Below are 13,278 nucleotides of genomic sequence, written 5' to 3'. Positions count from 1 at the left end.
AGGAACGCCTCAAGGTAAGCGGTTGGCCATTCAGTACAGAATGCAAACATAAAGCAATAGGAGTAGAAGAGGGACGCGTGCCTCCTCAAGATTGACTCACCATTTAATGTGATCCCAGGCCTGATGTCCTCTTCTTTGCTAGTACCACAATGCCCTCAGTTCTCTAATTTCCTCTTTAAACGCCATCAGTGAACGGGGCACCAAAATCTTGAAGGAACAGTGAACCTTAGAAGTTCCCTTGCAATAAGAAGAATTTTCTTATCGAACAGAGCTTTGTGAATTCTCTCCTCACAAGGCTGTGGAGACTCTGTTGCAGAGTATGCTCAATGCAAAGATAACTGGATTTGTAGATAATGGGATTGCAAGATATGAGATCAGTACAGGAAGGTCTGAATTTCAACGAGCTCTGAGATCAGCCATTGTCACTGAATGGCAGGGCAGGCTTCTGGCCTATTCAATTTTTACTCTTATTTTAAATGTCAATGCCTTGGATACTATTGGTGACTGGGTTTCTCAGGATTTGGGGAAATGTGGGAGCTGAAATGATGAAGAAATGGTAAAATCCAGAGATAAATGTTAAGCCGGGACTATTTGGAAACAGGATTGTTTAACCTGTAGCTCCTCGAACAGAACTGCCTTCTCCAGATCTATACACATTCAACTTCCCCAGGAATCTGCAGGTCATTCCACTCTGGCAATCTTTCAAACTCGCCTCTTGTCTCCCATTGTTCACCTCTGCTGCTTCAGATCACTGATATCATTTGAGACATCAGAACATACACAGACATCCTACCCTGCAAAAACTTATTTGAGGGAGGTAGCACCCCTGCCCCCTGCAACCCCATATCCCCCACCCCTCCCAGTCAACCTCCAAGGGTGTATGTAATACTTTGTTTAGTGATTTTGTCTAATCTGTAAACCAAGTTAGGTATATGCAGAAAATGTGACATTAAAAAATGCACTTATTATATTATCATGAATTCATTTTTTTATTCTGTTACAACTTTAAGCAAGTCTACAGGGAGTTTGGCCTTATCATGTTGGTCATCAATAGAGTAGCTCCTTAGCAGTTAGCCAGCTAGTTTAAATAATGTTAGCTATGCTAAAGAACGAATGACACCTGTTAAACTCACCTTAACATGTCTTTTACATTTTAACCCACCATGAGCAATAGAAAAGTCACTGTTGCAAACAGCGCAGCGAGCAACACTCTCATTATTTTTGAGGTTGACTGTAAAGCCCGCCCACAGAGAAAACTGATAGGTCTACTTAGCACGAAGAGAGACCAATCAGGTCTCACTCTCACTCTTCCTCTCCCTCTCGGTCTCCCTCTCAAATCCGGGACATTGTATATAATTTGCAGGCATCAGGGAGCCGCTATCAATATGTGGGAGACTCATGGAACTTCCGGTAGAGGTGGATTGTCTGTATACAAATCTATGAAGCTTTGCTAACAATGCTTGCATTGGGATCTGGACCAGCTCGAAAAATGGGCTGTAAATTGGCAGATGGAATTTAATGCAGACAAGTGTAAGGTGTTGCAATTTGGGAGGACCGACCAGGGTAGGTCTTACACAATGAGTGGTAGGGCTCTAAGTTGTGCGACAGAACAGATGGATCTGGGAATACAAGCCCATGATTCACTGTAAGCGGTGTCACAGGTAGATAGGGTTATAAAGAAAGCTTTTAGCACATCGGCTTCATTGATCAAAGTACTGAATACAGGAGTTGGGATGTTGTTTTGCAGTTGTATACAATGGTGGTGAGGCTCAATTTAGACTATTGTGTGTGCAGTTTTTGTCACCTACCTACGGGAAAGATGTAAATAAGATTGAAAGAATACAGAAAAAAATTACAAGGACGTTGCTGGGACTGAAGAACCTGAGTTATAAGGAAAGATTGAATAGGTTAGGACATTATTTCCTAGAATGCAGAAGACTGAGGAGAGATTTGATACAGGTAGACAAAATTTTTTAGGGTATAGATAGGGTAAATGCAAGCAGGCTTTTTCTGCTGAGCTTGGTTGAGACTATAACTAGACCTCGTGGATTAAAGTTGAAAGGTGAAGTGGCTAAGAGGAACATGAGGGGTAACGACTTCAGTTGGAGGATGGTCAGAGTGAGGAACAAGCCTGGCAATGCGAGTGGTGGATGAGATTTTGTTTCCTAGGTTTGAGAGAAGTTTGGGCAGGAACATGGATGGGAGGGGTATGGAGGACTATGGTCCAGGTACAGGTCAATGGGACTAGGCAGTTGAAATGGTTTGGAATGGACTAGATGGGCTGAAAGTCCTGTTTCTATGGCTCTATGACTCTAAATAGAAATGGGCCAATAGCTGCCTCATACCTGTCCTGCGTTCTGTAACCATGGCAGATCTGCATTTCTCCTACAACAGCCTCATCTTGACAACAGTCAGGGCTGTTCCCTGTGTTCCCCTATTGCTGCCTTGCAGGATATGTACTCAACAGTAGATAGAGTTTGTGATTATTAATTCATTATTGCCAATTTTAGATGATCATTTGGAGATGAGCATCAAGCTACCAGTATCACATTGCCACTTGATATTTGAAATATGCAAGCCTTAACAGTGCTGGTGCTTCCTGAACTGACAATGTGGCAGTTGCAAGCTAGCTGTTGACAGGTTTAATTATAAATCAAAAAAAGCAACTGCAGGAAATCAGAAGTGAAAACAGAAAATAGTGGAAATCAGCAGGTCAGGCTGTTCCAGCAGAGAGAAAACAACATTAACATTTTAGGTTGAAGACCCTTCGTTAGAACATATGGTTAATTATAACATAAGCTGTTGATATATGTCAAATTCCACAAAATAGCTACATGGTAGACATGGAGTGTCAAAAGCTTAGCTGGGGGAAAAAAGCAGCAGTAAATTTGGTCTCTGATATACCTGGTGCACACTGTCATATGAGAAGATCTGGTGCAAAAAGTTGGGGGGGTGGAGACATACTAGCAGGCTTTTTTTTGTGTGTGTGCACCAGTGTGATTATCTACCAAAAAGGATGAATTTATGAACTGCCTATGTTTTCCTATGGGTGTTCAACTGGTTCACTAAGCATCTCTCAAGGCGTTGCTTTGCCCGTGAAGGTATGAACAGTCCATGCAAATCTGCTTGTAAGCAATTCAGTAGGCAGAAGAAGAAGTGTGTAACTCAGGCATTGGCTGTGGGCTGAGCTTATATAAACTGCTTTCACAGTGCTTTATGATGCATACCCTTTCCTGGCATTGCATGTTGTCTCCAGCATTTAACTGAAACCAATATAGATTTACTCCTGCATTGAGTCACCCACTCACCTCAAGTGGAAGCTGCTGAACTGCAGTATAATTCAAGTCCTGTCTCCAGTTTCTGAGCTCACACAGAAGCAGCCATCAAAGTAGAATTTTGGCTCTTATATGGTACATGAACTTAAATTTTTGGCTTCTCACAAAGCATGTATGCCTTGATTATTTTTAAGCACCATGGTGCCCAAATACCTTGCTGAATGTGAAGGTTTGCTGGTTACTGAGTACATCATGCATATCATTTGTATTTTTGTGTTGAAATGTGAGTGCATAAATTTGAATACAAGAATATACCAGTAATCTCTTCATTGTGCATTTAATAAGATGTGAAAATTTGAAAATTATTTGGGCATGGCATGGTGACGTAAACATTAGTGCTTCAGTGGAGAGTAAGACACGGATAGAAATCCAAAATATGTTACTTATCCTGACTGTGTCATTAAATGAGTCATTTCCCCACAGGTAGTGATTGGAGATGATTCATTCCAGCCTGCTCTCACATTCCTAGCAGTGAAGTGGCAAAAGACCTGTAAACATGGCTCTCGACTCATTTTCAAGCCAAAAGTAATGCAGGCTGCGGGGTGGGGAGTGGGGTCATAAAGAGAAACGGCAGAAAGCTCTTCATCTTCAGAACAGTGGTTCCCTCTTCTTTCCACTTGAAGACCTGGCCATATGTACTCTTATCCTTTCAAACTTGAGTCCAAATTGACTTATTGATGCTTTTGAAAAATGTGAGGCACACACAAGTATTTCAGTTTTGATTAGATTTTTATTGGCAGAGGCTAATGGCTGTTTGGGTAGTACATTGTCAATTATTTAGTTCGTTGGACAGAATGCCACGGTATTCAAGGTATCAAGGTTATTGAGTGGGCCAAATGCACTTTTTGCATTGCACCATTGAAGGGCATATAAAAGTGATCACCATATCTGTTGTTTCCAAAGATCGGGGGGGGGGGGGAGATGTGATTGGAGGTCAGATTGTGTGCAAAATTAGAGTCCTTAGTCAGGCAGGACCATGGTTCAGGGTGAGCGAGGCCTCTGTTGGTCAAGGTTGACCGTGGATTTTGCACTCTTGCTGTCTGGATACACAAGCCAGGGTACTACGATGTGGAGAGCAAGCTGTGTTGCTCATGTAGCAAGCTCCCTCTCTCCACGCCTCTGACGAACGCAAAGGAACGGCAGAGACCGATACAGTTTGGTACAGTGACCAATGCAGCTGTGACGCATGTAGTGCTGTGCCACACCTGAAGGCCAGAAGCTGGATTTAGTTTTTCAGAGGTTATTTGAGGTGCACGACATAGGGAGCATTTAATAGTTAGTGGGAGATTGTCCCCATTATCATCCCCGCCTATAACAACCTTAAGGAACTGGGGTATTTGTGGTTCATATCACAAGTCTCGATCTAAGTGTGATTGTGAAGACAAAAAATGAAATTGGTAAAATGAACAATGTTAAATTCATGATATCTGAAAGTAAGGTGATAAGTGATAAAATGTGAAAATCCTAACAGCTGTAGATGATAGAACTCTGAAATATTCAGCTAGTCAGCAGCATCTATGGAAAAATAAACGAGTTAATATTGCAAATCAATGACTCTTCATCAGAATCAGTAGAGAGAGGAAGCAAGTTTATTCTACGTTGCCACGAGGGTGGGGAAAGGAACAGGTAAGACAAAGGGAACATCTCCGAAAGTGTGAGACTTGCAGCAAACGTGGCTCTTTTGGATAGGAATACAAAAAAAATGTAGAACTCGATACAGAGTCTGAAAGGATCCAACGTACCCAGATGAATGAAGAGGTACTCTTCTTCATTTATATCTTACGTCTCTTTGTAACAGTGCTGGAAGGTGACAGACAGGCCAGAGTGGGAGTGCAATGGAAAATTAAAGTGATAGGCAACCAAAAGCTCATGGCTGTCCCTGTGGACGAAACACAAGTGCTCCGTAAAGCAATCTGTGTTTAGTTCCTCTAATGTGGAGGAGAGCACATTTTATGCATTACACTGGACTGGAAGATATACAAGTGCAAAAGTCGCAGATGCGCAAAATCACCCGAGCACTGTTTGCAAAACTAGAACTATAGAGTGATTATTTAAAGTCATTAACATTATTATTAAAGTTACTATTGACATAAAGCCATTCATTTGACTGTGCCCATTATACTTGTGCCTTGTTAAGCTGTCATAACTTTAGTTGCCAGTTTTCCAAACTTGCATATTTTCGTTTGCTTGGAAATAGTTTTGACAAACTTATCAGCTGGACATTAAATATCTCAATAGGAGTGGTCCCTATAAATTATACCTTTGTACAGCCTGTACCCAGGTAATGAATTGGTTCCATTTTCATTTGCCAATAACTCAGAAAATAAACAAAATTCGCAGTTTTGTAATGAGTGGCATCAAAAGTGCATAAGACTGCTGAGAAAGAATAATTACTAACGGAGATGGAGAAGCGCTAGTTCTGCATTTCATGGGAATTAATGTATTTATATCAGATTTTAGAATTAATAATATTACTGTAAATAATTCAGAAGATGTGTATCTCGGCTAGTTGAAGGTTGGGTTGAGTTGTTCTCCAATCTTGACAATTTAAATGTTTTGTCACCGGGCAAGGAGACTTTGTCACTGCTCTGTTGGTTGTGGTGTGACCTCCCACAATAATAATGAGAGCTCAATTGCACATATGGATGTCCACGTGAGGTATTTCTACCCCAGGAATGGCCGATGTGGCATTTGATTCTATCATAACGGGACATATTATCTAGCTCTCACAAGAAGATTCCCATGGGAGAGTGGGACCTAATAGGTTTGTTCTTTCAAAGGGGCCAGAATAGGTGTGGTAGACAAATATTAGTTTCCTGTGTGATAAGCTTAGATGATTTTGTGAGGATCCACCTGTAATTCTCCCTGTAACCTTGTTATTGTTTGGAACTGTCTACCTTTTGGTTCAAGCCATTTTACATGTGATTTTTTTTCTTGGCAAATTTTCTAGATATATTTTGAAAATCACTCCACAGTGAAATTTGAATTAAACTACCCTATAGCTTCCACTTCTTAATGATTTTAAACCCAGGCCTAATAGAAGAATTTATTTTCCACAGGTGTGGGATTCTTATTTCTATTTGGCAGTAATATTTATCAATCAGCCTTGTCTTCAGCTAGAGTTATTTTCACCATCAAAAAGGAAGAAAGTTCTGGAAAAGTAAGTTGTATTATGAGATTCATGTACTATTTTATGCATGTTTTTAAAAGTCATAATTATGCCTACAATAAAGGCAATGGATATTTTTATTTGTTATTGTTATTTCTTGTGCGTTATCATTGATTTTCAACTCAAATTGTAGGTACGGAGACATGAGGGTGATGATGGGGTGTGAGATCTTCAGTATGTGGCAAAACCTAGGTAAAGGACAAAAGATTTGTTCTGATTTTGAATTCACATAAATGTCTGGCAAAATACCAGTTGTTTACACCAATTAAGTTCTTCCTGATTATATTACAGGAGAACACAAGCTGCACTTTATCCCTGGACTGATTGGACCATTTCTTGAAGTAACTCTTGTACCTCAGGCAGACCTTCGTAATGTGATGATCCCAATTTTCCATGACATGATGGACTGGGAGCAGAGACGTACCGGAAATTTCAAACAGGTAGAATTCTATCAGTGTAATAATAAGTTGGAGTTAAAACAGGTTTTAGGCAAGTACACAAAGTAAGGAAGGACAGGGGAGACAAAGAAAGGACAGGGATCAACGTCTGTGATAGAACTGGGAGGTAGAAAAGATGAAATTGCCAATAAAAGAGAATGGGGCAAGTAAAGAAGTCCAAGGCATGTCTGGAGGAGATGTGAGCACAATTAGCAGATTCATCATTGGTAACTACTATAAGATTGTAAAAGTGTTATGCTTTGAAAACTCAAATATTGAGGTTGGGTACTTGTTATGGTTCTTTTTGAATGATACTTTCATCACGCCCGAGTTAAACATGAATGAATCAAGTCAGGCACAGAGAAACTGGAACGAGAGTGGGGCAGAAAATTAAAGAGGCGGAATAAAGCTTTCGGTTATTCCTACAATGAAGTAGAAGTATTTCCTCAGAGCTGTTACTTCGTTTGCATTTTATTCCTCTCTAAGTAAAATAAATGTTTACCTAATGCATAAGTGTCTTTATCTGGGAGCACACTGAATAAAATATTCTGCATGGGATAAATCCATTCATCATAATGAGGGTTTCTAGGAATGACAATATTTTAAATTTCAGTAATGTAAATATTACTTAACCTGTGAAACTTGACCATGTATATACTTCCGTGAATGATGTAAAATTGATTTGAATATATTAGACAGAAGAATTAGCAATCCTTGAAATTTCTTAGAGAATTTATTGTTGTGTGGTTAAGGTTGGAAATAAGATATATGAGTGTAGTTTCTGCTTTCATACTGTGAGAGGGGGAGGATAGTGGAGGAGGTGTTTTTTTTCCCTCTGGCACGAAGGCTGCTTATGCTTATGTATTTTACTTTAGAAACCTGTTTATTTAAGTTCATTTTTCATTTGTCAAAATTCACTCAAGATGCATCTGACCATATCAGCAATCATTCACTGCAAGCTCTAATTATGTTGGAAGCTGGCTTTTAAAGTTAATTATAGAGTCACAATGCTCTTGGGTATTCCTGCAACACAAATGGGAGCATTTTGTTTTAATATGTATTTCTTTAGGTGTAAACCCTTCATTCTTTCGCATCAAGTCATGTTGTTGTCGTCACTTGACACTCAGTGATATTTTTATGGGAACTGGGAATTCGTTTTTTAAAGAAAGCTCGACAGATGTGGAAAGAAGTTTCAGACAGCTCTTGGTATTTTCATTGCTGGAGCCAAGCATATTTGGGTAATTCTGGCTGGAAGGGAGGTGGGGGGGAATGTAGCATATTTCAACTCCATGTCAATATGTGTTAAAGGATTAATTTCAGGAAGCAGCTCCAGATGATCCAGCTGTGTAACATTTCAGCAAATTACAACATTTCTTTATTACTTCATATGTATATGAACGTAGAATCAGCAATTATGCATTAACCAAGGAAAGGACCTCCCAGCTTGGCAATTTAATCAGTTGCCTTTGTTTTCTGTTGTGTTGGGGTTAGTTGCTTGGTAGTCATTTGAGGCTGTTTGGCCAGTTAGCCTGACCTCAGTGGCTGGGAAGATTATTATTAAGGATGAAGTTTCAAGGTACTTAGAGGCCAGTGATAAAGTATGTCATCATGGTTTCCTTAAAGGAAAAATTTTCTTGCTTGACAAACCTGTTGGGTCTTTAAGGAAATTGTAGTCAAGGAAGACAAAAGAGATTCAATGAATGTTATTTACTTGGATTTTCGGAAGACCTTTGACAAGGTGCCCCACATGAGCCTGCAAGACAAGATAGTGCACGGTATTACAGGAAAGATACTAGCATGGATAGAAGATTGGCTAACTGGCAGAAGGCAAAGGGCGACTAGTGGTGTTCTTCAGGGGGTCAGTATTGGGACCACTTCTATTCCCGTTATATATTGGTGCTTTGGATGATGGGATTAATGGCTTTGTGGCCAAGTTTGCGGGTGATACAAAGATAGGTAAATAGGCAGGTAGTGTTGAGGAAGCGGGGTGTCTGTGGAAGGAATTAAACAGATTAGGAGAATGGGCAAAGAAGTGGCAGATATTGTGATGAGAAGTGTATGGTCATGTACTTTGGTAGAAGGAATAAAGGTGTAGATTATTTCCTAAACGGGAGAAAAGTCAGAAGTCAGAAATACAAAGGGACTTGGGAGTCCTCATATAGGATTCCCAAAAGGTTAAGTTAGTGGTAAAGAAGGCAAATGCAATATTAGCATTCATTTTGTGAGGACTTAAGTATAGAAGCAATGATGAGAGGGTCCTGAGGAAGTTTGCGGGAATGACCCTAGGAATAAAGGGTTTAACATATGAGGAGCATTTGATGGCTCTGGACCAGTGCTCACTGGAGTTTAGAAGAATGAAGGGATTCTCATTGAAATCTGTTGAACATTGAAAGAGCTTTATAAAGTGAGTGATTCTAAGGCTAGAGGGAACTGCCTCAGAATAGAGGGGCATCCATTTGGAACAGAGAAGGAGGAATTACGTTAGCTGCTGGAGGGTGGTGAATCTGGGATTCATTACCACATATGGCTCTGGAGGTCAAGTCATTGGCTATATGTAAAGCAGAAGTTGATAGGTTCTTGGTTAGTCTGTGTGTCAAAGGTCATGGGGAGAAGGCAGGAGAACAGGGTTGAGTGGGATAATAAATCAGCCATGATGGAATGGCAGAGCAGACTGGATGGGCTGAATGGCCTAATTCTGCTCCGATGTCTTATGGTTTGACCTCTGTTTTGATTGACAATCAATGACCAGGAAACCCTAATTAAGTTCAAGCTCATGTTTTGTTGGTTTTGACTGCCTTCGGAATAGATTTAATAAAGGCACGTATAGCTTAGGGCGGCTATTGAAGATGGAGGCTGGCAGGGGAGAGGAGCTGCTCAGGAGAGGGATAACTAGATTTTCTTAAAGGAGCTTTTCTCCTCCAATGTCTGAAGTGCTTGCCTTCCAAATTATGGTCCTACATTTTTGCACTATCACTCAGCATAGCCACATTCGAAGTATAAACTGAAGCAAATGCAGCAAAGCCTGAAACTAACAAGGTCACCTTGACTTTAACTTTTATGCTACACACTCCTGTCAGATCCTTGTGAAGCATCTCACTATTTATAGTCTCGCATTGCGCCTCAGAGATTACCAAGGCCACTGATATTAAGACAGAATCCAATAACTCTTCCAATGGACAGAGATGCAAAAGACAACTGTGCTGCTTTTGACCATTGCAGGATTCCTCTGTATGTCTGATTTTAGTTACAAACTATATCTCCAGCTTTCTCTGTCCTGGCCAAATATCCCAACCCATCATAATGAAATCCTCACCTCAGAATGACAGTCTGGTCACTCCTCTGTTCTCAATCCCTCACTCTCCTTCCTGCCCTCTGCTGGAGCATGTATCTTAAATCAAACTTTGTGACCTGTCATTTTATAGAAAGAAGCAACATTGAAGGAGGTCAGTTCGCCTCTGCTAGTCTTTTAAAAGAGCTGTGCAATAAATCCCATTCTCTAGCTGTATCAACAGTGTGTGTGGTGTCAAACGTTACCCAACTCTATTTTGGTAAAGGATCTTGTGGTGTTCTGTTGTTTAAAGGTGTGATGCAAGTTTAAATTTCCACACCACATTTCAGAATAGAGAGGGATCCCACCCTTGTATCCTGTTTTCCATGCAACCATGGGCTGTACAGCACTTTTATCATTTTTTTAAAAAAGTGCCAACTATGTAAACCCAATAGTCTATCCTCATATACCAATAGACGCATACCATCACTACCACCAGCAGTCCAACTTTGACTCTTGTTCTCATTTGACTATAACGCCAATATAAAATCCAGAAGAGAAAGCATATTTTTCAACTGAATTCCTCTTGAACTCAGTAATCGCACTTGTGCAAACCTTCTGTCCCATATTTGATTATTTAGTCATTCCCCCAATGTTTACAGTTCGGGGAGGCTGTGGAACTGCCACCAAGTACATTCAGTTACTAGATTCAGACAGCTTCAGGTGTCTTGTTGTCCTTTAGGGTGGCTTAACCAATGAACTGGGCGAAATTGATAAAGGGACTAGTAGCTGGGTGATGGAGGTCAGTTATGTTGTTGCTTTCAAAGAGGGCAGCTTTTATGTCTCCAGCTGGGAGATGTGCTTCAGTGCTGTTACTGTTCTGTGTAAGGTTGGTGCAATGGAGTTGTGACCCACTGGAAGCATTGTCCGGAAAGCCTGGATGAAACCGGCCCAGATAACACAGCAATAGTATGAGCTGGTAGCATAGGTAGAATCCACTGTTACGTCTAACCACATGGGATAGGATAACTTATAAACTCTGTATCACAGTGAATTCCGATTTCCTCATGCCATTTCCCAGACTGGCTGACAGGGTCTACAACACACTATTTAACAATGGATCACCGTCAGTTTGCAGTGGAGTAAAGGGTGATGAAGGGTCTCGGGCTGAAACGTTGACTGTTTACTCTTTTCCATTGTGGCTGCCTGGCCTGCTGAGCTCCTCCAGCATTTTGTGTGTGTTGCTTGTTGTCCTAGACTGCCAAGGAACTCTAATCATCAGATGTCATTTTCTGCATGGAGGTCGGTCACCAGTGGGGTGCCTCAGGGATCTGTTCTGGGACCCTTACTCATCGCGATTTTTATAAATGACCTGGATGAGGAAGTGGAGGGATGGGTTAGTAAGGTTGCTGATGACACGAAGGTTTGAGGTGTGGATAGTGTGGAGGGCTGTCAGAGGTTACAGTGGGACATTGATAGGATGCAAAACTGGGCTGAGAAGTGGCAGATGGAGTTCAACACAGTTAAGTGTGAAGTGGTTCATTTTGGTAGGTCAAATATGATAGCAGAGTATAGTATTAATGGTAAGACTCTTGGCAATGTGGAGGATCAGAGGGATCTTGGGGTCCGAGTCTATAGGATGCACAAAGCAGCTACTCAGGTTGACTCTGTGGTTAAGAAGGCATACGGCATATTGGCCTTCATCAATCATGGAATTGAATTTAGGAGCCAAGAGGTAATGTTGCAGTTATATAGGACCCTGGTCAGACCCCACTTGGAGTACTGTGCTCAGTTCTGGTCACCTCACTACAGGAGGGATGTGGAAGCCATAGAAAGGGTGCAGAGGAGATTTACAAGGATGTTGCCTGGATTGGGGAGAATGTCTTATGAGAATAGGTTGAGAGAACTCGGTCTTTTCTCCTTGGAGCAGCAGAGGATGAGAGGTGATCTGATAAAGGTGTACAAGATGATGAGTAGCATTGATCGTGTGGATAGTCAGAGGCTTTTTCCTAGGGCTGATATGGTTGCCACAAGAGGACACAGGTTTAATGTGCTGGAGAGTAGGTACAGAAGAGATTTCAGAGGTAAGTTTTTTGCTCAGAGAGTAGTGACTGCATGGAATGGGCTGCCTGCAATGATGGTAGAGGCTGATATGACAGGGTCTTTTAAGAAGCTTTTAGATAGGTACATGGAGCTTAGTAAAACAAAAGGCTATTAGGTAAGCCTAGTAATTTCGAAGGTGGGGACATGTTCAACACAACTTTGAGGGCCAAAGGGCCTGTATTGTGTTGTAGGTTTTCTATGTTTCTATGTCCTCAGCACCATGAGCACGACAATTCATCATTGGTGAGAATCCAACCTCAAAGATACACATGGTGTGTGAGCTTTCTGCAATCTGTTCAACTGCAACTCCAGCTTCAGAACGAGGAACGGAGTCTCCTGCAGTGTTGGGTCTCCCTCATATTTTTAGCGTTAGAGAGGGAGGTGGTAAGGCAACAGTTAGAGTTGATGTGAAGCTGATGGAGAAATGGATAGTGAACATCCATGCAATTTGGCAAGGAACCTGATAAAGTAGCAGCAACAGAGGAAAAGAGGATAGGCTGTCAAGTATTCTGAGCGCCATTTCCTTTGAAGCTTCTTCTCGCCAACAATGAATTTCCTCCTACCCATGCGACATCAGTGCTTTGCAACCTCTGCATGAAATCTGGAGCCGGTTATGTGTGATTTTATAGTACAAAGAAGAAAAGAAAGTGTGTTGGCAAGCCCAGAGAGTTGTTCAGAAAAGGTGCCTGTCATTGCTGAGCCAGTGCCATACTGTTCATAGTTTGCAAGCTGTGTGGAAAGATTACAGTCACAGTGATTGGGAGGGAGATGATAATTATCAGTCATTGCAGAAAAATGAAGGATGGCTGTGTTTGCATTGTGTATGGTGTGGAGAAGTGAAACATATTTTGATGTTTCCATATCATATTCCATATTCTGATATCCTGAAGACCGAACCTTAAGGTATCGTCTATTCTCAGTATTGGTGGAAATGTTGCTGTGAAGGTTCTGGCCATGAAGGGAGAG

The 13,278-nt window shown here is 41.2% G+C and overlaps 1 protein-coding gene across 1 annotated transcript in view; it reads left to right on the top strand.

Annotated features, from left to right (window-relative positions):
- The window catches only part of dock4 (dedicator of cytokinesis 4), a 370,374-nt gene that overhangs the window by 251,986 nt on the left and 105,110 nt on the right, over positions 1 to 13,278 (top strand). The window contains exons 29-31 of the mRNA XM_059978246.1: positions 6,395 to 6,495; positions 6,638 to 6,696; positions 6,796 to 6,944. Coding sequence (XP_059834229.1) covers positions 6,395 to 6,495; positions 6,638 to 6,696; positions 6,796 to 6,944 — 309 coding nt within the window. The remainder of the gene's footprint in view (positions 1 to 6,394; positions 6,496 to 6,637; positions 6,697 to 6,795; positions 6,945 to 13,278) is intronic.

The sequence above is a fragment of the Hypanus sabinus genome, chromosome 8 (genome assembly GCF_030144855.1).
Source record: "Hypanus sabinus isolate sHypSab1 chromosome 8, sHypSab1.hap1, whole genome shotgun sequence".
In the NCBI taxonomy this organism is placed as follows: Eukaryota; Metazoa; Chordata; class Chondrichthyes; order Myliobatiformes; family Dasyatidae; genus Hypanus; species Hypanus sabinus.
This window is presented reverse-complemented; position numbering and strand designations above follow the sequence as displayed.